Source organism: Dipodomys spectabilis, unplaced genomic scaffold (assembly GCF_019054845.1).
Source record: "Dipodomys spectabilis isolate Male_0828 unplaced genomic scaffold, ASM1905484v1 ptg000094l, whole genome shotgun sequence".
NCBI classification, from domain to species: Eukaryota; Metazoa; Chordata; class Mammalia; order Rodentia; family Heteromyidae; genus Dipodomys; species Dipodomys spectabilis.
The window spans coordinates 14,568,315-14,593,811 of NW_024870771.1; the positions used below are offsets into that span (position 1 = coordinate 14,568,315).

At 37.5% G+C, this 25,497-nt stretch overlaps 1 protein-coding gene across 9 annotated transcripts in view; it reads left to right on the top strand.

The window, feature by feature from the left end:
• Positions 1-25,497, top strand: part of Clasp1 (cytoplasmic linker associated protein 1) — a 264,790-nt gene that overhangs the window by 182,893 nt on the left and 56,400 nt on the right. For 4 of the 9 annotated variants that reach the window (XM_042685291.1, XM_042685295.1, XM_042685298.1 and 1 more), the window contains 7 exons: positions 451-618; positions 13,143-13,246; positions 15,108-15,131; positions 16,485-16,729; positions 18,586-18,649; positions 21,077-21,079; positions 21,291-21,454. In XM_042685291.1, coding sequence (XP_042541225.1) covers positions 451-618; positions 13,143-13,246; positions 15,108-15,131; positions 16,485-16,729; positions 18,586-18,649; positions 21,077-21,079; positions 21,291-21,454 — 772 coding nt within the window. The remainder of the gene's footprint in view (positions 1-450; positions 619-13,142; positions 13,247-15,107; positions 15,132-16,484; positions 16,730-18,585; positions 18,650-21,076; positions 21,080-21,290; positions 21,455-25,497) is intronic. The other 5 variants (XM_042685299.1, XM_042685292.1, XM_042685296.1 and 2 more) reach the window with 2 other exon arrangements.

The following is a 25,497-nucleotide window of genomic DNA, read 5'->3' on the forward strand; positions in this document are numbered from 1 at the left end:
GAAACTCTTATATCCAATTTACCACCAGAAAACTGGAAGTGTCACTGTGGCTTAAAGTGGTAGAGTGCTAGCCTTGAGCAAAAAAGCTCAGAGACCACACCCAGGCCCTTACTTAGTTCAAGCCCCAGGATTGAAAAAACCAAAAGAAAAAAAAAAAGCCCACCTCAGTGGTTACTTGTAGAGATTTGCTATGGAACAGGGAGGCTATTGTTGGTACTCAGTACTTTTGAATTTAGAAATTGTGCAGCCATTTTTGTAGAGGTCTACAGTAACTCTTATAAACATGTTATTTTATGGACCTACATTAAAAATTAATGCCACTATCCACTAAAAAGCTATTATTCTCTTAATATTTGATTCAAATAAATATATAGAAAAGCAGGCTTCTGAAATTGTAATTTATTACCTGATTTACAGCCATCATTCACTGTTGTTTTACATTACTTTTAGCTGGCAGCCGTTCGAGTTCCCCAGGGAAACTGCTGGGCAGTGGTTATGGTGGACTTGCTGGCAGTTCCTCAAGAGGTCCACCTGTGACACCTTCTTCAGAAAAACGAAGCAAAATTCCTAGGAGTCAGGGATGTAGCCGAGAAACAAGTCCAAACCGAATAGGATTAGGTAAGAATTCTCAAAGACCTTGGAATACCCTTTTCAGTTTGGTTATAATGATTACAATCTAAAGATGGTATCTGCTATAGGACTAGAGTTATGTTTTTTTTTTATCTTAAATGTTACTTTGGCGGTGTTAAAAACACATTTTGATTTGTGCTTTATACAGATTATGGCATATTGAAACATGGTACTTGGGGTTCAAATGAATGGACACAAATGTGTAAAAAATTGTCAGAGTTTGAAGTGGAGATGTGGCTCAAGTGGTATAGTACCAGACTTGAGGCAGAAAAGCCAAGTGAGAGTTTGAAGCCCTGAGTTCAATCTCTAATACTGACATAAACAAAAATAAATAACCACAAAACATCCACCTTGTTATTATAGGCTTTTATAGAATTGGGAAAATAAGGGGGAAATGATTTTCCCTCAGAGTTAGAACCAGCGTCACTTCTTATTTTTCTTTCACTTATTCACCCACAAGCAATTTGTAGGGTCTTTTAATTCTGATATCCAACTTAACTGGTGAAACTCATAGTCAAAGAATATGTGTAGTTACTTTTAAAATAATGTTTTTGAAACATGAAAGCAAAAAATTGATGATAACCTAGTTAAATTTATAGCTTTTCTTTTTATTGCATCTTTATCTGCTTCCTAAAGATATATTACTATAAAGTCACAATACCATCTCCTTAATTCTTGTTGGCTTATCTTTCCTATTTATTCACTCATTCATTTATCTTCTCAGCAATTTTTATACCTGAATATTTTCGGTGATATATGTGAACCTCAGAATTAGAAGACAAATGAAATAGATTCAGCTTCTGACTTCTGAGTCCTCGTGAGTGACTTCAGAAAGGTGGAAAAATAAAACTGCATGAAAAAAAGGTGACAGGGTTCACTGATGCCATGAAAAAGGAGGAACCTTAGACCTTTGTTCTCCAGTCCTCCCACAGTTCTTCCTGAGAGGCTTTCTACCATAGGTACTGTTTGAAATATAAGGTGGGATTAGCCAGATAGGGAATCAAGAAAAGGGGAAAAATGTGATGCTGTAGGGGAGAAAGAATCAGGTAGTTTATTTGACTACAGCCATGGCATGGGAATGGTAGATTGCAGTTCCTGAGCTAGTAGGATCTAGCTCAGGAAAACCCTTGAAGGCTCCCTTGAGCTATAAAAAGCCATGAGCAGATATTTAAGAAATTTGTCTTGAACTCATATTTCTTAACAAAGTGAAGTTGTTTGGTTTGGTTAATTCTCTGTGATGTCTGTTGACTTTGTATGACATTGCATAGCATGGTCTCTGAGCTGACAAGTTATTTGTGTATTGATGAGGGTTTAACCAGAGAAGAGATCAAAGCTAGAATATGCAAATTTCTCATATGATACTGCATCATATCTGGGTTTGGTGCTTATTGTATTTTAAATCTAGGTTTATGTTTCAACTGTCCTTTCCCATAATTAATTGCTGAAACTTATAAAGGTATATATCTTGACAAGCCATCCTAGTATTATTAGATTTTTCTTATACTCTTCTGCTTATGGCCTTTTCTTTTCCTATGTATTGAAGATGCCATTTTCACCTCCTTGTAATAAATTCAGTGATCTAAAATCTGCTATTTCTGTTTTGGATAGTTGAATAGGCAGCAGTTTTCTAAGCTTTTTAAAGTGTAATGAAACATGAATAAAAACTAAAGAGGCAAAGCATGTTCGCTCTTCTGATGAGTTTTTAGTTGAGTTATTCTTTTGATCTAGATTATTTTCTTGAAACATTAAGAAGATTAATCTGTGATCACTTAGTATATACTGAATATATATCTGTATGTGTCCAGTTTTAAATATGAATATTGAAAAAGGGAGTGATACCTTTTAAGTTAAACTTTGTTATTCCTAAACCAATTAATTCGTGATAATTTAATGATAACTAAAGTAGAATTAGAATTTACATTGATGGGGCTGGGAAGGTGGCTCAGTGGTAGAGTGCTTGCCTTGCATGCATGAGGCTCTGGGTTCGATTCCTTAGCACCACATAAGCAGAAAAGAAAAAAGCCGGAACTGGTGCTATGGCTCAAGTGATAGAGCGCTAACCTTGAGCTGAAGAGCTGAGGGATAGTGCCCAGGCCCAGAGTTCAGGCCCCGTGACTGACAAAAAAAAAAAAAAAAATTGGGTGCTGATATCTTATGCCTGTAATCCTAGCTATATAGGCTGATGGTCTAGAGGATTGGAGGTTCAAAGGCCAGCATACGCAGAAAAGGCCATGAGACACCATCTCTAAAGTAGTAAAAACTGGGCAACAGGTATGGCTTAAGTGGTAGAGCTCCAGCCAAATAAGCTGAGAAAATGCAAGGTTTTAAGTTCAAACCCTATATTGGCAAAAATCAAATAAACAAAAAAAAAACAATGTAATTCTTGTTGGGTAATCAAGAAACAAACAAAAAATTCACCACTGCTCTTTTTTGCTCTTGGCAGTTTATTTCCTCATAAGCCATCAGTCAAATGGGACAGTATATATAATTTCAATTTTGTGTGTTTAAACAACAGTAAGACTTTAGAAGTCCCTCACAAAAATAGTTTGCATTTTGGCATTTTGACTTTGGTTTCCTCTTCTCAATCATTTGATCTTTTTGCAATTTCAATTTTGTGAGTGGGTATTTAAAATATTTTTAAACTTTTTGTTTAAAATATTTTAAAAATATTTTTGGAAGAATTAAAAGTAAGTCATTGTTTCAATTGTGAGATGAACTGTGACATGACACTATCTGTACTACAGAGGCCAGAACTGGTGCTATGGCTTAAGTGGTAGAGCGCTAGCCTTGAGCTGAAGAGCTGAGGGACAGCGCCCAGGCCCAGAGTTCAGGCCCCACGAATGGACCCCCCTTCGCCCCCCAAAAAAATAACATGAGTCATTTCCATTAATTCTTTTGGTATGAGTTATGGTTGAATCTGTTCTTAAAAAGATGACAGTCAGGACTATGCTTAAATCATTGTGATAGTAGGTGAGTCTATAAAAGATGAGCACTGGTCTGGTAGTTTTTTTAAGGCTTTCCAGTGTTTCTGATAAGCATGACTCAAGAACAATGCTGCTTTTAGGAAGTTCACCGGTGCTCATTGTCTCTTTCTATTCACACCTTTTCTCATTCCCACATAGGACGTTCACTTGGGGGATTTCATAGGCATAAAATGGTTTGTTTGTAGTTCTCCCGCTATCCTATAAAAAAGATTTATTTTGTATACTTACTTTGAAGTCACCATATAGTCTTGAAAGTAGAGTTATAGTTACTGTTATAGGTTGGATGAGTGTTTTTCCTCTTCTTATTCAAAGTATTTAACACTTAAATGGTTGATGTCACTACCAGGTATTTTTTTCATGAGGTTTGGGAACACTTTGGGCAGATATTTGCAAAATTGTAGACACTAAGTGTTTTTTCCTATATGCAGCTACTCATCATACTTAAGGGAGCTGTGAATGAACTGTCTGAGTGGGATACTAGGAAGGTTTACCTTGTTAAGAAGTTTATGTATATATTATTTCAGATCATGTCTATTTTTCCCTACGAATGTTCTTTATTATCTTTACAAAGGACACTTACCCAGGGAGAACATTTATTTTCCATTTCTGTAGCATATGAACTTGAAGAAGCAGGGAGAGCCTACATGAAAATCTTAAGTAATCAAGCATTAACTATTCAGAAATACTTAATTAAGCATGTACTTATATGAAAATGTCAGGAGTTTTTGACAATCTGTTTTGACAGTGTTATTCAGCAAGGAATTCAGAAGTGCTTATGTATATGCCTTGTCTGATTTATTGGTGGGATTCTTTCTCATTCCACATTTTTTATGGGGCGGATGGAACTCAGAGAAGCCAAGTGTCTGGACCATGAGCTAACTGGGAACTGGTCAGGTCACTTTATGGATTAGATAAATAGCAATTCTCTGTCCATTCTAGGAAATTTCTCTATATTGGTGGGGTCAGTAGACACTTTTCAGTTTTTTAAAGGATTTAATTTGTTGTCTTATTACTTTTGTCTTTTTGTAGTAACAGTTTAGCATATTAGTCATTACTACTTTTAGTGAAGACTCAGTGACTCAGTGTTTCCACTTTGGCAAAGTGAAAGTAAGTCCAGGAATTACTAGTGGAAACCCTTTGAGGCCATTTGCTCAGTTTGCATTCCTGCCTGATCTTCCCCTTCTGACTGTACTGAGTATTTGGATATCATATGCCCTGAGATTATCAATCTACTTGCTATAACTACAGTATGTAAGACAGGATCCATGAAGGAAATTGGAAAGGACTCCCCCAGGGAAAAGCAAACAGGGATTAAAGTTAGGATAAGAAAATATAACACTCCCAACTCTGGATCTGTTTATTTGGATCATTGAATTTATGGGGAACATCTCCACATTGACTCAAATGGGCAGGCTGTCTCCATAGAGAAGACAGTATTGGGAAAACTGAGCTCTGCCCTCTTTTCTTTTGATTAGGTAAGTTTGTGGACCTCTAAGACAAGGACCTTTTTTTCCTTTTGCTAGCCCAAATTAACTGATATTTTTAGAAACCACATGCATATGAAAACACTTTTGGTCTTCTGTCCTCTTGTCAAATTTTCTAAAGCTTTAAAAACTGATTGATTTCTAAATGGCTTTCAATCTTGTGTTTTGTATGTCCAGTTCTTTCTTTGGAAAGGTTTTACTTCTCACACACAATGTAAACCCATGGCTGTCTGAGTCATTGAGTATAGTCAGGTTCCAGCCCCTCCTCCTACTGCTAATTAGTTAGTGAGACCCCAGCATGAATAGGTTGGTCCAGTCATCAGAACTCAGTGCAGACAATGTCATAATTACATTAACCAACTGTGACTGACGTTTGTGAGTTTTTCTGCCTTCATTAAACTTGTTCACCTTCTCTGAAACCCTTCATGCTGCACGCTAGCACGGAGCAGCCGTATCCCTCGACCCAGCATGAGTCAGGGGTGCAGCCGCGATACCAGCCGTGAGAGCAGCCGAGATACAAGCCCTGCCCGGGGCTTCCCTCCACTTGGTGAGTACGTGTAGGTGCTGCCCCAGGAACTCCTGATGCTTGTTCGAGACACTGCTGGGTGGAATGCCTTGCTTTTTCTCCTCTGCTGTCCTGTGATCTTTTCTTCTCTTTCCCCTTCCTTAGTCACCTTTTGTCATCTCCCTCTGCATGCTTGAATTTTTCCAACTCCCAGTTTTCATATCTTAAAGGGAAATAAAACACCACTTCACTCTGCCAGTGTCACTTGTGGCCATCTGCCACAAGGGATGCCAATCTATATGGCAGTTTCTGATCTAAGGCCAACATGGCTCAGCCAGAGTTAATGGCTGCTTTACAAATGAAGTAAATCCAGAGTTTATCCTTAGTCGTCTATTGACTTTGCACAGTTGCTCTTTGATTTTACTAGAGATCAGTTCATATATATTTTAAAGAAGGAACAAATGTACAATCATGATATCATTTTTTTTAAAAAAACTAAATAAGTATCCTTTCATGTTTAATAGTCCTGTTTGTGCAATGGACGTGTAATACACCTTTCTATCTAGTACAAATTACCGGTCCCCAAAGACATCTGGCAACACATACTTTTTATGAAAAAATATATTTTGTATTCTTCAATACTAATTTTTTAGTTCTTTGGTATAGTAAGTGCTGTTCAGATACATCTTTTTCTCTTGATAACCATAAGGAATAAAAATCATTTTATAATAACTAGATCTAGAGCTGCATTCATCACATGGAAGGATTATGAACTACAGTAGTCTGTAATTTTAACAATTTGACTATCAAAATGATTTTTGAGTTCTGTATCACTTGCAGAGAGGATGTTAAAGCAGAAGCACAGGTCTTCCCTTTTGCCTTTGTCTGTCTCCTGCTAATGTTACACACTTGATTTGCTATCTTTTCCCCCAATGTCAGTAGTCAACATGTAAGTATAGGTTCAACACTGAAGTAGGCAGCGGATGCCAGAGCTCTGCTAGACAATTCCTTTGACTTAGTGATTCCTCCCCTTAGGGTGTGAGCTATTCTACCTGCCAGCATGAACCCTAAGTTACCAGCTTACCTAGTGCATGTCAGCTACTCCACAGCAACTTTAATAAATCAGGACATCAATGATTTTTTTCTGAATAAACTAGTAATTTTTCCTTTTAAAGTTATGTATATATCTGTATATCTGTATCTATATATTCTTGCTACTATTTGACCTTCCAAATAACCTGTTAAATGAGTAAACAATCTGTTGGTTACTTTTGCCTCCTAGGAGCAACTTGACATTTCTTTTTTATACTTGTAGTATTTTTTTTTTTTAATTGTCTGTAGAAGCAGCGTTTGGGATTCTGGCGTGTGGTCTCTGGACGAGGCAAGGAATGCAGAGTTCTTGACATACTAATTAAACCCTGAGTTAACTGAGTGGTCACATCTTGTTTTTCTGCTCTTTGGGTAAACAGGATTGCTTACTTAGCTTGGTGACAACCCAGAATGTTGAAATGTATAATTACTGCTACCACCATGGAGGATGTGGATCTAGTGAATTCAAGTATCCCCTCATTCTTCTGTTGTAGTCATGCTGTAGTGAATGCCTTTTGGGCCAAATTTTTTATACCATTCCTTTTCCAAAAGTCTTTGAGTTAATCTGTACCTAAAACTTGTGTCCAGCAGCAGCAGCAGCAGTGCTCATGCGTACCTGCTTCATTCAGAGCAATCAATAGGCATACAGCTTGTGGTCCTTACACATGCTCTGGAACAGTCATTATCATCATCAGACTCTCGGGAAATTAGTCCATAATCTCGGAGTCACAAGGTTAAGTGGTGTTTAGTCAGTCTTTAAATCCAGGTTTGACTTCAAGCTTGCCTCATTTGAAAGTTGTTCTGGCAATTCAGGATCTTTCATGTATTTCTCAAACACATATTAAGTGTTTTTTTGTGAGGCCTCTCAAGGATTATGCACATAGAAAATACTCAAAAGATGTTTGGGGTTTTTTGTGTGTGTTCTTGTTTCTTGTTTTTTGTCAGTCATGGGTCTTGAACTCTGGGCCTGGACGCTGTCCCTGAGCTCTTTCAGCTCAAGGCTAGAGCTCTACCTCTTGAGCCACAGCACCACTTCCAGTTTTCTGGTGATTAATAGGAGATAAGAATCTCATGGATCTCACCTCCTAAGTAACTAGGATTACAGGCATGAGCCACTGGTGCCCGGCAAGATGTTTCTTAAGCATTGATTTCCAGGCTTGGGGTTAGGACCTGAGAATTCAAAGAAGTATCCCAAAAAGTTCTTGTCCTCAGGGGAGATTGCTACACATTCTCTGAAGAATCCTTCTTTTTCTCATTCACTTAATAGCCACTTCTCACCCCTTTTGAAAATTATGAGTGTGATGAGAGTGTAACCAGTTACTCTTTTTACTCTTTGTATAGACATATATAGCCAGCCTTTATTTTTGAAGGGAGGGAAGGAAGGAGAAAGAAAAAAGTAATGAAAGTAATTTTGTTTCTTCTGTCTCTAGAGGATTGGTTCCAATATACCTTGCAGATACCAAAATAGTGTAATGTTTGCATACAACTTAGGCACATTTTCCAGCGTACTTGAATTTATCTCTAGATTACTTATAACATCTAATACAATATAAATAATCTATAAATGTTACACTGTGTTGTTTTGGAAAGAACAAGAGAAAAGTTCTTTGCATGTTCAGATGCATTTCTCCCCCAGTCTATAGTCAATTAAATCCACTGAAGCAGAAACTGCGGATAGAAGACCAAATGCATATATTGTTTTAAAATTTGTGTGATTGTTTTAAAGTATTTTAATTATGTGAATATATATTAATATGTGGTAGTAATATGATGGTTTTATATTGTGACAGTCATATACTTAAGTAAAATTATGGGCTCTAGAACCTTGCTATAAATCAGACTTTGACATAAGTGGATCCACTTGTTTACTTGTGAATAGGACAGAGTACTTATTATGAGACAGATTTACTCTAGAATATTCTGTTGAAGCAGAACCAAAAGAACACTTTATAAGGAACCTATAGACCAGGTATTGCTTAGAAACTATTTCAGCTTAAACTGACAAGATGTAATTCTGGATGTGTTAGTACAATAAATGTATAGTTTGCTCCAGTGAGATAACAAAATACCATACCAGCCTCCTTACTTGGGAAAAATGGTAAGTATGTTAGAGATGGTTGATTTATTTTTGTTCTTGTGTGTCTTGAGAAATGAGATTTTGGAAGCAGATAAAAATTTCTTATTGACCAGGTAACTTTTGTTATTTGAATACTGTGTGTTCAACAGGTGTTTGTTTTATCAAGTGATGTGAGCTTTAAAAATAAGCTGATGTTTTGTTGTTTTATGAGTAAATTATGTGGGGGTTAATATGTACAAAGTAGTAGTTGGATGAAAGATCACACTCCTCAGGTGACTTTGTTAAACCTAAGGATTTTCCAAGGAATAGCCTGTGATATCTCCATGCTGCAACATTTGGAAGCATAAATCCTTGATGGTTTTCCTGAGATAATGAAAACCTGCATATTGTATGGAAATAGAACTAGTACATCAGTTTCTTGATTTCATCAGTACTTCTAAAATTTATTCCCTTTCTTTATGAGGGTAGAGTTTAGCTTTGATTTCCTTAGGTTAATGAATTCATCCATGTATATAAATATTGGCTCATAAATTAATGTCCTCGTGTCTAAGTGTAAGTTGGAGTTTACTCTTAACTTTTGTGGCCACCACCAGTACCAAATGCTGTTCCTATCACTGCTGACTCTGCCTGGCATGGGTTTAAGTGCTCTTTCTGTGTGATCTCTTTTAACCCTCTCAGTAACAAGTGAGAGGTAGGTACCATTATTAGCACCATTTTACCCATGCAGAAATGCAGGTAGAGAGAGGTTTATGAGTATATTGCCCAAGGCCCTGTAGTTAGTTGTGAGCAAACTAAGCCTTCCCACCAGTTTTGTTTCCATAGCAACAGTTCACCAAGTCTGTTAATAATCAGGATACTGATGCAACAGAATATGCAACAGAATAACCAATATGTTAACTGGGAAAATGAACTCCAGTTGTTGAGCCTTCTTCCTGTGCTTTCATTCAGTTTCTGTTGAGATAACATTACGAACCTCTCTGCTTTTGTTTTTGGTGCATGGTGACATATGCATCACATACTGGTGACACATCTTGTGAGCTGAATGAATAATCCATCTTCCTGCTGACTCCTCTGGGGTTTAGACGGTGCTCTGACTCCTGATGTTCTTCATGTGGCATATTTCCATAATGGCTGATAGAGGCTTCATGGTGTGAATCTAAACTTGGAGTCTGAGTGGATCAATGCATCCTTAGTATGAAGCACCACAGAGTGCCTCTGTTGTGCCTGTGTGTCTAAGAGCTGTGTGAGGCCAGAGGCTCCTGTTGAACGTGGGGGTCGGCACTGCTGTCCATTCATATCCAGCACCATTTCTGCCATGAGAAGCACCGCCTTCCTTGTTGGTAGCAACCCTGCATTTCGTTTGGTACTTGTGTGTTAATCCTGTGGGTGTTGCCGTTCCTTTTACCTGCAGCCTCTCGACGTCATTCCAGGTCCACTAGTGCTCTCTCCACTGCTGAATCTGTTGGGCAGTCAGGTGAACAAGTGCTAACTGCATGATTCACTTCTTCATCCATTCTCCTCCACCCATGTCAGCATTTATTTCCATTTGTGTCGGCTAGCGCTTGGCATGTGTACACTTCATGTTTGTTCTCCCCAGTGTGCTTTTGTTGTTTTTTTTTTTTCTTTAAGTTGTTGAATGTTTATAGTTCTGTTAATAGGCATAGATGCTTTATCACATGTTTGACAACATCATTTCTCCAGTGCTTGTATGTCCGTCAAAATGAAAACCAGGGAAAATATTTCTTCCCCTCTTTCCACTGTCCCCCGGGAGCAGCCACCAAAATAAGTGTCACACAACCTCCTGATGGGAAAATGGGGGTATGGATAACATCCCCCAGAGTCAGTCGTCTCTGAAATCTTCACTCCCGTCATGCTTTGAAATGTTAGTTATTAGTGTCAGGTATTTTTAGGTACAGTTAGTTACTTACGTTTCAGATTATAGTATGTGTAATTTCCTATGTCTGAAAATAAATGTATCATCCTAAAAGTTTTATGGAAAACAAGATCAAGATTCAGATAATCAAGTCAGGTCAAAAGGTTAAGACCCCAAACCTTCTGAGTCAGCCACAAAAGTCCACTGACTAGCCACAGAGGCAAAAACATTTATTGGCATATTTAAATGCTACATGTAATGCCATCATTTCTGTGTGCTATTATTCCTGAGGACTAGTTTTCTCAATCAAGTGAGGCATGCTTTTTTAATTCACAGACTTGATGGTGACATGCAGTCAGTTATTATTTTTTGTTTTTTTTAAATGAAGCCAATTATTACTGTATGTGCTCTCATTAAATGCATTGCCCTGAAGATCAGTGGCTAGAACGAGGCACATCTTTCTGTATATATCTCTTAGAAACCTGAGATTCACAATAGTAACAGAACAATGAGAATGTAGAGTAGATTTTGGTTAGGTGAAAACCAAAAGTTTATTATTTTGCTTAGATCCAGACAAATGATCTCTCTTTAAGATTGTCTGTGTTATACATTAGCTGATTATGGTGTATTGCAAAGTGGTATATATCTAGAAGGCACAAAACAATTTGCATTGTTCTTAAAAGTTTTAATTGGTATCTGGAAAAAACAGTTTTATCCCTGGAACAAGAATTGCTGGCATGAGATCTACTTTTCTTTTCTTTTTTCTTTTTAGACTTTTATTTACATTTATGCTGGATACCTTATAAATGGCTTATAACTGAATTATTTTCATTCTGTTATTCATGAATCCCCTGCTATCTACCCTTTTTTAATGGAAAAAAAGATGAACAAGATAATCTATAAAACTGTGTAATAAATCTCAAATTTATATTTGCTTCATATTTTAACTAATAAAGCATTTGTAGATAAATACATAAGTATAATTGTTTTGTGGTCCTGTTTAATTTATAAAGCACATTAAATCACCTTTGTAATGTGATGTATCAAGATGACATTTAGACTGAGCAGAAATGCATTAAAAAAGGGGATAGTCTAACATATAGTTCTTGTTTCTGTATAAAAACTTGTGACCCTTGAACTATTGATTAGCAATGTTTAAATTATTTCTCCTTTGTTTGATGGTGGAAAAATATGATGCTTTGGAATTGATATTTTTAAAAAGCTAAGTAAGGGGTTGGAAGCATGCTTGGCTCAGTTGGTAGAGTACTACTAGCCAATGAACAAAAGCATTCAAGTCCCAGCCTCGACCCTTAAAAAAATGTAATACTTCACTTTTAAAGTTTACTGATTTTCTAAGTGATATCTTATTACCTATCCAAAGTTTAAATAGACCATTTTATAGGACAATTTCAATAAAATGGATACTAGCTTCCCTCTTATTCTAAATGCTTCATTAATAGAATGTGGCCAATACAGGTTTTCCTTGTGTAAATAGTATCTTATTTGTTAACACCAGGAAAACATTTTTATGTTAAAACTTTCCTTCCAAAGGTTATTACACATTCAAACATTGATTAACCAACTTTTTCTCTATCGATCGTAAATACTCCGGTGAACTCTTACTTGTGCTAACTTCCTACCTCTAGAATTTTAATCTCTAGCACTTCTTAAGGAAGGCTAGTCAGCTGTCTTAAAATGATACTTTCAAAAGGGAGTTTTCATTTACCATGTTCACTAACAACCTTAAGTCATTGTTAGAACTGCTAAAATTTGGCCTAAATCCTTTAGATTCTTTTTATTCTGTCCATCTGTATAAAGACAAAGGTCCTCCAAGGGACTCAGGTAAAATTTATACTGATAATCTCTGGATGATTAACTTTCTGCAGAACAAGTACTAAATTTTTTGTGGTGATTTTTAAAGAATTTTAGTACACTGATTTTTCAATTTATCTCCAGTGACATAGGCATCGGGATGAACAAGTACCCCCAAGTAACTGAGGTTAACCAAAAAACTGTTAAAACAATTGTATTAGTAAAATAGCATCAGAGATCAACTTAACATTATTTGTTTCTAATTTTTTTTGTTTCACATTGCATTAGAACTCATTTATGAAACCATGAAACTAGTTTATTATTGAAAAAACATCAAGGCCACCTCCCTGCCTGTAGAGGGAAAACAAATAGATTAAAAGATTCAACTCAAAGCTCATCTCTCATCTCTATTTTATAATAAATTCCCCTCTCTTGTGTCCCAAAATTTTTCAATAGTAGTATGTTATAGGACAGGTTCCCACTAAAAGAATGCTTTGTGACTCCATAGAATTAAATGTGAGCACCTTAACTTCTACAATGGGCAAGCAAGTGCAGTACAGTTAAAAATGACTAGAGATCTTTCCGTGCCTCTCTCTACTTTGGTGGGAAGAGGCAGGAGCCCTTGCAAAGAATTGAGGGGAAAAATATAAATCAAAGTGACACTTGCTTTTCTTTTCTTTTCCAATAGACCGGTTTGGGCTGGGTCAGCCAGGAAGAATACCTGGGTCTGTGAATGCCATGCGGGTTTTGAGCACAAGTACAGATCTGGAAGCTGCTGTTGCTGATGCTTTGGTAAGAGTCACCGTTTGTGCCGAATCTCTTTGAATGATTCATCCATGTTTTTCTCTGTCTTAGCAGGACTTTGCTCCCAAGTCAGTTGGCTAGATCATCTTTGACACTCCATGAAATGGTGTAAATATTGAACAAGTTTGTTTTACTGTTGTGTTCTCAGCGTTTGACCTGTGCACACACACAAGGAAAATTGGCCTTCTAGAAAATATTAGTGTCAAGTATTCTGATCTATGCTCTTCAGTATCCAGATGTCATTGGACTTCTTAGATGTCATTGGCTTTTTCTTCTTTTTCTTTTTCACAATGGTTCCCTGCCCCTCCTCGGCCCCTGCATTTCCTGTTTTCCATCCTGTTGCTCCTCTTGCTGTACAGACTTTGATGGCATAGCTTAAACACATGACTATAAAAGTAGGTTATAGAGCTTGAGGTTTGAAAATCTTCCATCTGTCTCATTATCTCACTTGTGGGTGGGTCCATATTATTCGATTATTTTTCATGTTTTTATTTACTTATTTGTTTTTAAAATTGAAATCAATCGATATTTAAAATATTTCCTAAATTTTAACCTTTATTCATCTGAGGATGGTGAAGCATTGGTAGAATGTGGTTTTGTATCATAATGTAATAGCTAATGGCTAAAGGGATCGGAGCACCTTTAAATGGTAGCTCTAGCAAAACTTCCTTGGTAGGACTAAATTGCAGTCAAATTGCTCTGTAAAGGCTCCTCAGCTGGTGATAATAGCATCTTGCCTATTCACATGCTCAGCATTTGAAATAGATGTTCTTCAGAAATGTTTCAGCTTTACCTTTATTTTTTTAAGATTTATTCTTATGTGAGGAAAAAAACACACAATGCCTGCTTTTAAGCCCTGAAAATTTAAGTCCAGCCATGTTCCATCAAGACTTTACAGTCTATAGCCACAGTGATCCCAGCTCTCATCTCTTCCTGTCTTTTCTCCTCATTTGTTTTTGCTCAGTCAGATTTCTTTGACAAGTGTCTGCTGCTCTCAGAATGCTATCCCAGTAGGCAAACTGCCTGGACAGCTCTATTCATCAGCCTTAGATGTAGGAGGACTGTTTTTTGGCAGGTACTAGAGTGCAGAGCAATTACTTAACCATGGCTTTAACTTCAGAGTCAAGAGCTGGAACTGAATTCTGTGACACCCTTCTCCTTCCCAATGCAGCACTCTGAATCTATCTTTGATTTATTCAGAGATTCTAGGAAGGAGGTCAGCGGGTCTAGAAACAATGGAATTTGGAAGCGTCAGCTAAATAGAATCTCCAATTAAGGCAGATAACTTTGTTAGCTTTTTAAAACCTTGTATAAGGGACTGTTTACAAAGTTCTAGGAGGCAGGATAGAGCTGGAGAGTTTGAGCTTTGTCTTACTTGACTGGAGCTTTTCTCTGAATCCCCAGCTCCCTTTATGTTAGTGCTGCCTTGTTACTTTTTTATCTACCCTGTTTGGTCTCTGCAAGTGACCTACCTCTGAAGAGGAAAATGCAGGAATGGTACAGAATTCTTTCCTACAGGAGGGAAGCTCAGGGCAGAGAGACATTTCATAGGGATAGGTATATTAACAGCAACTTAGCAATGGTCCTCCTGGGTATGGGAAGAGTTCCAGCAAGAATTATAGCAAATGTCAAAGGGTTTGGGAAGTTGCATAGGAGGACTATAAGAAATGCCATTTTGAAAGCAGTCTGTATTATTATCTGCTCAATATTAAACGCTTGCTGACCTGTGTTTTTGGTTTGCTAAGAGATGTTTTGCTGTACACTTTTGTTGCCAGAACAATCCCCACATATGCTTCTGACATAATTCTCTATGCTTTTTCCCCATCCTTCAATATTTTCCTGCCTACAGCTGTTAGGAGACACCAGGAGCAAGGTACCAGTGCTTTAACTTTTGTTTTCAACTTTATTTTTTTCTGTTGAGAGTATTATTTCTTTTAGAAGTTAGTGAAATCAGTACAAAATATAGTAGAATTTAGAAATTCTGGTCTGAATTATGATATTGTTGAACCTGTGATGTCTTTCCTAGTGATGGAATCTGTCACCGTTCACATATGTTTGTTGGTAGTATTCACTGGAATGTCAAACTTTACTCTTCTCCCATTAGTGTCTCATTTTTTTAAAATTCAGTTCTGTGGCTATTATTATGTTGTCATTACTTCATAAATGGATTTGCCTACTTTACATATGAATGGGATAGTCATATAATTTGTCATCCAAACAAAAATAGAGAGTAAAAGAGGGTGCTATAAATTATACTGGGACAGTAGGCAGAACAATCCTGAGCAAGTTGGCATTCTTAGTAACTACCTTTACTAGACAATTGCATTTGTGTGGTTTGAACCATCTAGTTTTGCTTGTAGGAAAATCTGTGTATTACTGATTTCACAAAGCTGTTACTATGTCATTTAGTTTTGTATTCAGGGTAAGAGATGAATAATCAGGGGTGAGGATTATACAGTCTACTTTAAAAGATGCCTATTGTGTATAAAAGTAAATAAAGTCCTTAATGAAAGTAACTCATACTATTTAAGAATTCTTGAGAGTCAGGCATGCTGGTATGTGCCTATAATCCCAGCATTCAGGAGACTAAGGCAGGAAGATTGTGAATTTGAGATCAGTCTGGATTACATAGTAAGAACTTTGTCTCAAAAAACAAAGCAAAAAGAAACCTTTTAACATAGGGTTATTTCTGCCAGTGACATTTCAATTTCAGAATTGCTTGAAAAAATAATACTCACCCATAGATTCAAGGTAGACTCGGCTGGACTGCAATGGGGCTTGGAGTACATATACCCTGCAGTGTGTCAGCAGTTGAATTCTTCTACATTGAATCACCCTTAACCCTAAAACAGGCTGTAGGCTAGTGTTCTCTTTCTTCAGAAGGAAGAAACTGAGTTAGAAAGGTTTGAAAGCTTTTGTGAATTCACATAGCAAGTCAGCAGTGACAGCAGAATTAGAAATCAAATCCATGTTACTGAAAAGCCCCTGCACACTGGATTCCCTGTGAGAGGTCACACTTCCCTCTGCCAAGGAATGCCATCCTTGGCACTTGTCTTGTCCACTAGAAAAGTTTTCTGTTTTTATTTCCCCAACCAGTAAGCACAAATATGTGTTTTGTATCTCTTTTTACACTTAATTCTTCATTGTTTCTGTTTGATATGACTCATGACCATTTTACCTTTCCATTTCCTCTTCATTCTCCTCCATTCCTCCTTGGATCTCTCAGAAGAAGCCTGTGAGGAGGAGATATGAGCCATATGGAATGTATTCTGATGACGACGCCAATAGCGACGCCTCAAGTGTTTGCTCTGAGCGTTCATACGGCTCAAGGAATGGTGGCATTCCCCATTATCTGCGACAGACTGAAGATGTAGCAGAAGTTCTCAACCACTGTGCTAGTTCAAACTGGTCAGAAAGGAAAGAAGGGCTTCTTGGCCTGCAGAACTTACTCAAGAGCCAAAGAACACTGAGGTAAGGATAAAAGGTCAAGGTTGAGAGCCACTTTTCAGTGTCCTAATTTACTTGTCAAGGCTTTAAAGAGATTCACAGTCATTTTATGGAGTCCTTGCCAGCATCAAAGGTGCTAATGACTTAAGAAACAGACAGTCTTTTCTTTTCAGACACTTCTGAATATCTGGCAGATCTTATAGGATTTGTTAGGTGCATAGAACATTTGGTTCAATTACAGTGTCCATTTGTCCATTAGATGCTATTTGAGGAGTCTTGTTACCATTTGCAATTCAAGTAAAGAATAAAACAATGCTTCAAGTTAATATGGTGATTCTTCTTCAAGGTTTGGGATAAAATGGTACAAGTTTTACCTGGTACCAGTGGGCACATGCCTGTAATCCTAGTTACTCAGGAAGCTGAGATCTGAGGATCACAGTTTGAAGACTGCAGGGGCAGGAAAGTCTATGGGACACGTATCTCCAATTAATGACCAAAAACAACAAACAAACAAAAAGCCACAAGTGGCTGTATGTAGCCTTGAGCAGAAAAGCTCAGAGACAGTGCCCACACCCTGAGTTCAAACCCTAGGACCGGCACAAAAAAAAAAAGAAAAAGTCTTAATCTAAAAACTTTCAGTGCACATAAAGGATGTATGCCACTTATAAATTACAGAGTAAACAAATATTTTTTAAATATTTTTTAAATATTTTTAAATAGTAACAGCATCTTTAGAATTCGCCTTTCTTTTTTCTTTGTTTCTGTTTTTCATATATTTTCTAAAATAAGCACATATTACATGTATCAAAAATGTACTGTGTTTATGCCAAATCTCATCAGATCTAAGCCAATAACTATTACTTTATATCTCTCTGGAGAAAGAAGAAACTCTGTTTATTTAAACATGACCATGAATATATCTTTGGTTATAAGAGGAATCTCAATTACAGTGATGTTAAAACATAAATAAAGTTGTGTGGGGGAATTGAGAAGTGTCTATGAGTCTGTCTACAGAGTCTATGAATATACTGTATCATGTCCTTTAGACATCATTTTACAGATCAGTTAGGAGTTAAGGCTGTGGGTGCAAGTCCCTCTTCTGTGTGACTAGGTGAGCACTGGCAAATAAATTGGCTGTGTTCCAAGTGTGGCTCTTCAGTTCTACTCTACCCCATTTCCCTATATTATTTCACTCCTGCCATGAAGGTGGTATCAGAGGATCTGCCATACACCTTCTGATATATAAGCATCATATGACACTCTAGTGACTTTTTAGTGACCTCTCAGAAACAAAACAAGGATAATTTGTTAACGATTGTTTTACAAGAATCTGTTTCAGTGCTGCTGGTCCCAACTTTGAGTACCCATTGGTTGGGCCCTAGAAATGTACGGGTCTCCTCATTGGTCTCATCTAAACCGCAGTTAGCATTACTGGAGGCTCATTGAACCAACTGTCTTTATCTACAAGGAATCTTAAAGATGGCACTGTATGTTTCTTCAGGATGAAGAGTCCTGGTCTTCTGACCTGAAACACATATGTCTTCTGGTTTATCCATTGCCTTTCATTGCTATAGATAGAGAACAGACCTGGAGTAAAAAGGTTTTGGCTAATGCCTTGTCAATTGTAGCTGAGCAAGTTGTTGTCTGAAGCTCAGTGTCCTCATAAGATGAGAGCAAATCTATGATTTCATATTCTTTACAGTGAATCAAATATGATGATTAGTTTTTACATAAATACAAACTTGGAAAAAAATAAATAAACTTGGTAAAGTTTATGTAGTTGACTGAAATGAAAGGATTATTAGAAAGCAAAGCTGTAACTAGTTGCAGTGGTGACTTACTAAATTTTAAATTTATTAATTTCCATATATTGCCTCTAGTCGAGTAGAGTTGAAGAGATTATGTGAGATTTTCACCCGAATGTTTGCTGACCCCCATAGCAAGGTAAGTCTGTAATCATGCCTTACTCATATTCTCTTCTGCATGCCTGTGTGACATGTGTGATATACTGCCCAAGAATGAGAACAAATTCCCACAATGCACTAGTGTGTTTAACATCTTTCAAAAACTGAAAGGCTTATATAACTATAAGTAAGGCTTATACTTATAGACTTATTTACTTATTTAAGTATCGAAAGTTAGCATGGTGAGAATCACGCAGCAAACACTTCTAGGTGCCTTCTTTTAGCCAAAACATGACAAGGTGCTAGAATGTAAGGTTGTATTATATATACATTTTTAAAATTATAGCAGTAAAGAAAATACATATTTTTATCCCACATAAACTTGTTCTCACAGGCAAGATAGAAAAATTGAATGTATATGATAGGTTTATTGAAAAACTAGGTTATTTCTCCAAATAGAATTTTGCTGTTCTTGAGAACTTGCTAGATGGTACTCACTTAATAATCAGTGTCCCTTCTCCTGGGGACATGGGGTAACACTGAGCCTGAGCACTGCTTTTTTGGTAGAGCCCCTGCTTGAGGAGGAAACACTGATAAGTATGGGACAAGGACCTCCCTAGGGACAGTGCTGAGAGAGGAATTCTTTACAAAAGTTTCTGGGACTTGGGAAGCCTTTCAAGGCTGTTAGATGTGTTTAGAGGAAGAAATCAGAGAGATGAAAACAAAGATAGAAATAAAAATGTGGAAATGGATAGAATCTTAAATCAGCAGAAGCAAATCTTAAATGCCGACATGACTGATTATATTATACTAAAGTTTTTCTAGTAAGGGTGGTCTAAGTCTTACTATTAGATAAGAAATCTGATGGCCAGACTCTGGCTAAGTTATTATTACCCTTTTTTTCCTTACCCTTGCTTCCTCATTGGAGTTGTCCTTGAAGTATCAAACATTTATCTACCATTCAGCCAACCTTCTTTCCATCTTTCCATTTATCCATTCTTCCTTCCTCATGTCAATCATGCATAAAAAAAGTCTCTGCCTTCTGATATATTTGTAGAAGTGCAGGGGGAATGAAGGCAAGATGCTTCAACCCTAACACCCCCTCAACACTCATTTGGCATGTCATAAAATTCTTAATAAGCCCCTCCCAGAAAGGATAGCATTAATATTTATTAAAAACCCCAAAGAGACTGAGCTGAAAGCCTCATAGATAGACAAAATTATAATCATCAAGATTTTTTCTCTATGGTAATGCTAAAAGTAATACAATTTAAAGCATAATACAATTACTAAGAGTTATACCATAAGGGTTATTAGATGGTTTTGAAACATTGATGAAATTTCTGTTACCTATTACCTCTAGATTGCTGATTCAGAAGCAGAATGTGAGGATAAAGAAGGAAATTTGTTTCCATCAGAAGGCTCTTGTCCAGTGAGTTTGGAGGGCTCAGTTTAGTTAATATGTGCTAGTTACCCATGATCTAAGCCAGGAATAAATAACCCAACCAGAGTTTATTGACTTTTCTCCTGAGCTGCCTCACTGGAGACCCCTAGTGGTGAACAATTGCTGTACCAGAGCTGAAGAGGTGTTGGGGGAGGGGTTGTCCTATTACAACAAGCCTCATTAACAAGATAGGGGAACACAGTTAACTCCCTGAGAGTTCCTGACATACTCTGCTGTGGAATATTTCATCTTTGGAAGCAGTAATGATTATACAGCAACACAAGTATTATGTGAATTGTCAGTCTCTTTCCTAAAAATTTGTGTCTTGTGTGTATGCTGATACTGGGGCTTGCATTCAGGGCTTCAAGCTCTTACTGGGACTTTTTTTACTCATGACTGATGGCTTTAACCACTTGAGCCATGCCTTCAGTTCTTGGTTTTTTTTCTAGTTAATTAGAGATAAGAATCTCTCAAATTTATCTGCTTAGGTTGGCTTTGTACCAAGATTTTGAGATCCAAGTCTTCTGAGTAGCTAGGATTGTAGGCATCCAGCTCCTTATAATTTTTGAAATTGACATATACCAGAATAGCTGTCAAAAATGAACAGCATCAGCTACACAATAGTACATTTTCATCCTTTAATAGTATTTGTTAAATGCTAGATAATGAGCAAGAATAGTATATATTAAGGACAATTAGGAGTGTGTGTCTGTCTCTGTCTCTGTCTGTCTGTTTCTCTCTTTCTCTCTTTTTCTCTTTCTTTCTCTTTCTCTTTCTCTCTCTCTCTCTCCTTCCGTATGTCCCTCTCTTTCAAGTAAAACCTCCAAGATTAAACTCAGAAAAGATAATTTCTCTCCATACTGACTTACAGTTTATATTGAGGGAGGAGAAAACTTATTTTTATCAGTTTATAGCTTTTTCAGGATTTTTAAAGAAACTGCATGAAAATGGTATTAATTCATTTCAGACTAACATGGAATTTGTTTTGTTGCATGGCCTGGTTTGCGGTGGAATTCACGACAGAGAGTAAGTGTCATTCTTTTTCCTTTATCTGTTTTCTGCAGTGCATTATTTGCCTTTCTGATATGTGAGCTGTTTTTTCTGCAATGTGTGAGCCATGGTTAGCAATATTACCTAATCAATGAGAATCTGGGCAACACCAGCATGGGCATTTTTAATATTTTCTAGGCTTGGGAGGAGTTGTAGGTTAAATATGTGAAACTTTTTTTTAATCCAGGTTTTTAGTATGTTTTTGGAGACTCTTGTGGATTTTATAATAATTCATAAGGATGACTTGCAAGACTGGCTTTTTGTTCTTCTCACACAACTGCTTAAGAAAATGGGAGCAGATTTACTGGGATCCGTGCAGGCAAAAGTTCAGAAGGCTTTGGATGTCACAAGGTATGACTTGGGGGCTCAGTCATTTTGCAATACCAAGACTGGACTTTCTTGCGATTATCTTCTGTTACTCATGGTCTCTGCCACCACTCACATCTCTTCTTTCCCGCTCGCTTTCTATGTCCTCTTGTTGACGTGTCCCACCAATTTAGGAGATGAAATACCTGTGTGTTTGAGTGGATATTATAAGATAAATGTAAAATTTTGAAAATTGATTCTCTTCCCTCTGTAAAACATGTAAAGAGAACAGTGAGAACATTTGTTTACATCTTTATGAAGTTCTGAGTATTTTTAATACTTGAGTTTCTCTTAAGTCACACTTGGCAGTTCATGATGCGTAATAGAGATTCTGTAGGTCCAGAAACTGTCTCAAAATTGACTATTCCTTGGCTCACAAATGAATTACGCATCAAAGCAATTGTAACTTTCTGGTGTTACAAAAGTAGAAAAGTCACTGAGGCTTAGAGAAGTTTTAAGAACCATGTGCTGTTTCTCAGAAACCTCTCCTTTGTTATGAAGTCATAGCCCCTCAGCCTGCATAGACACCTTGTAGTGCTATCTTAAATGTGATTGAGTATAAGATAGAGGGGAATATATTAGATTAATGCATCTTTTCAAGGAGTAAACAAATGGCTCTCAGTCTGAAAATTATCAAGGCAGTAACTTTCGTAAGACCCAAAGATTATAAACTGGAATAATACTAGGTGTCACAGAAGTTTTCATAGTGAAGAGACTCAAAGGTGGAGGTTATTTTTGGCAAGAGGACCAGTACTGAAGCATAAACTTAGGGTCTGCATGCTGTCCCTTAGCTTTTCTTATCAGAGCTGGCGTTCTACCACTTGAGCCACAGATCCACTAACAGGTTGTTGGTGGTTAATTGAAAATAAAAGTCTCAATATATTCCTGACCAGGCTGGCTTTGAACTGTGATTGTCATATCTCAGTCTCTTGAGTAGTTAATGTTATAGTACAAGCCACCAAGTACTCAGCAAAACTCATTTTTATCAGATACTGCCTTGATTTACCCAGGGTCACATAGGTGTTAATAGCAGTCTGGGAAATAAAATCCTGCTTTGTTATCATTGCTCTTTTATCATTTTTTATCATTGCTCTGTGATTCTAGGTTGCTATGTAGGCCGTGTCCTTCTCTCCTGTGCACAGACAGGGTGGGTGGTGCTAGCACCTTCACTTAGCTGCCTTGTCATCACCTCTGTGTGAGTGGCCACTGCATGCCTTGCCTCTGAATACCATGTACATATTCGATCCTCAGCTTTCTGATACCAGTGGTTTTCTTTTGTCTCTGACCCTTTCAACGTATATAATTTGCACAGCTATAAAAGACTATTCTTCAGATCATCAAAGAATTCAAAGTAACATATTACATTTGTAACAAGGCTTTCAAACTATCCTTTCTGGATAACTGAGCTTACCAATTGGGGAATATTTCTGACCACCAGCGAACAATGGATTTAATTGGAGGGCCAGGCTGATAAAGCTGACATAAATAAGTAATAGCATATACAAGGGAGTGTTACTGATCTGTGACCAGTTGTGGCCATGTTAGGATGTGGACCCATTAGTACTAGACTTTTCAAAAAACAGTCTGAATTACAAATTTGAACAACACATTTGGAGATATTTTTTATTATGCTATAAAGGGACTAAATAAAACACATGAGCCAGACTTGGCCCAAAGATGTCTTAACTAACATGAGTTTATCAATTACACTGTCCCTTTTTGATTTTAGGAATGGAGGGAAAATTTCAGATTATGCTTCTAGATCTGGATGGTCAAGGACTATACTTCTGCAATTGAATTTGGAGATGTAGTTCAGTAATGCTTCACTCGCCTAGCATACACAAAGTCCTGGATTTTTATCACAAAAGACAAAAGGAAGAAGGAAATACAGCTCTGTCCTCCTATTTGGTTTTCTGGTTACTCTTTCCTTCAAGAATCCTATCCTCTCCAGGGCTGGGAAGGTGGCTCAGTGGTAGAGCGCTTTCCTTGTATGCCTGAGGCCCTGGGTTCGATTCCTCAGCACCACATAAGCAAAAAGAAAAAAGCCGGAAGTGGCACTGTGGCTCAAGTGGTAGAGCGCTAGCCTTGAGCTGAAGAGCTAAGGGACAGAGCCCAGGCCCAGAGTTCAGGATCCACGACCGGACCGCCCCCCAAAAAAAAAGAATCCTATCCTCTGAGCAGAACAGAGGGAATAAATGGGGATGAGCATGGTAAAAAAGAGAAATAGAGCGGTAAGCTTGGTCAGGAGACACTGTATGCATGTATGGAAATATCACAGTGAAACTACCCTATTGTAAAACAATACAAGCTAATAAAAATAGTCCTTTAAAAAAGAACCTTTACCTCAATAGATTTTGTCTGAGTTCCTAAGATATTTTCTTATTCCTGTCTTTCTACCAGCAACTGAGATGGATAACTGTTTTAAGTTTATCAATGCTGGCCAAGTTGCTCCGCCACAGGTTCTAGACCTAGGTGCTAGTCTGTTTCCTTATCTCTGCTTGTGGTTGACAACTGGACCCATTTCCTGGCAAAACCCACCAGATGCTGAGATGTCTTCCCCATCCATCCCTCACTGCAAAAGCAGTGAGATTCTTGTGAAGTGTGTTGACCAAGTCACTTAAATCATGATACTAAACTATACTTAGTTTCCAGAAGTCGTCCTCGAAACTTCCAAGGTGTAGGTGTGAGAGAAAAGGGTGTTGTTGTGTCAGGTTCACCTGGGTGCAAGGTGCTGAGGGCTTAACATAGGGCATTAAGCATGCTAGGCAGTTGTTTTACCACTGAGTTATACCACCTTGGTTAATTTTTTATTAGTAATTATGGTAGTAACACTGGTACCTAATATATGCCACTTTATAAAGCTTTCCAGTTTTCTTGTACTGTTTCTTTTGATTTCCACACCAATTCTGTGACAATAGGTATCATTTGCTTCATTTCATAGATACAAATACATCCTCATGATACTCATTCATTTTATCATACTCTGTCAATTAGCAAAAGCCACTGAGACATTTTAAAGAAAGCAGTGTGATTACCTGGTGTCTGTTGTATTAGATTCTTGTGCTACATTATCCTTCCTGTTTATGGAGAAATTCCATCACCTTTATCCATATGGAGTTCCATTGTGGAATCTTAAACTAGTCGCACATTTTTCACATTTAAGGGAGAGAGCACTGACTTTCTCTAATCAGGAACTCCTCTGGGTCACTGATGGCTCAAACATTAACAGTGACTACAATAAATGGAATCAGTTATAGAAGGAAGTGGCTCAGGCACTGATAGCACTCAAGCACAATTGTAATCCTAGCTACTCAGGAGACTGAGATTTGAGGACCATGATTTTAAGCCAGCCCAGACAAGGAAAGTCTATGTGACTTATAGCTGGCCTTCTCTCTGCCCCTCACTCCCACCCAAAAATCACAAGTAGAGCCATGGCTCAAGTGGTAAAGTGCTAGCTTTGAGTGAAATGGCCAGGAACAGTACTTAGGTCTTGAGCTCAATCTCCAGTACTGGCATGGGGGTAGGAGAGACTCTTAGGGCCCTGGGCTTCTGTGTATGAGTTGTCACTGAATGGGGACTTTTCTGAAACTGATCATTGCATAGGCTTTCCAATGTGGTGACTATACAAAAGAGTTATCAGGACAAGGAGGACACACAATTTGCTTAAGCAGGGTCAGTTGTAGCAGCCTAGTTAGGATCTAAAAATAAATCTGAGAATCAGAAGCATGTGGGTATAAGCAGTATTTAGAAAGGAAGCTAGAGGGATGAGGCACGTTCCCAGAAGGGCAGACAGAATATCTGTGTTCCTTAAGTTCACTGCGTAGTCTTGATTTCTACAATAGCGTTGCAGAGTAATTTAATACGTGCTTGGGAGTTTCCAGTTTCTAAATTTTTTAAATAAACATAACCAATTTAGTGTTTGTATAAAATGAAAACTGGTGTTTCAAGAAATATAAACTTTATGTATATTAATCTGGAATATCATGTTATAATTTTGTATAAATTTCTTTTAAAAGTGCTTTTTTTTA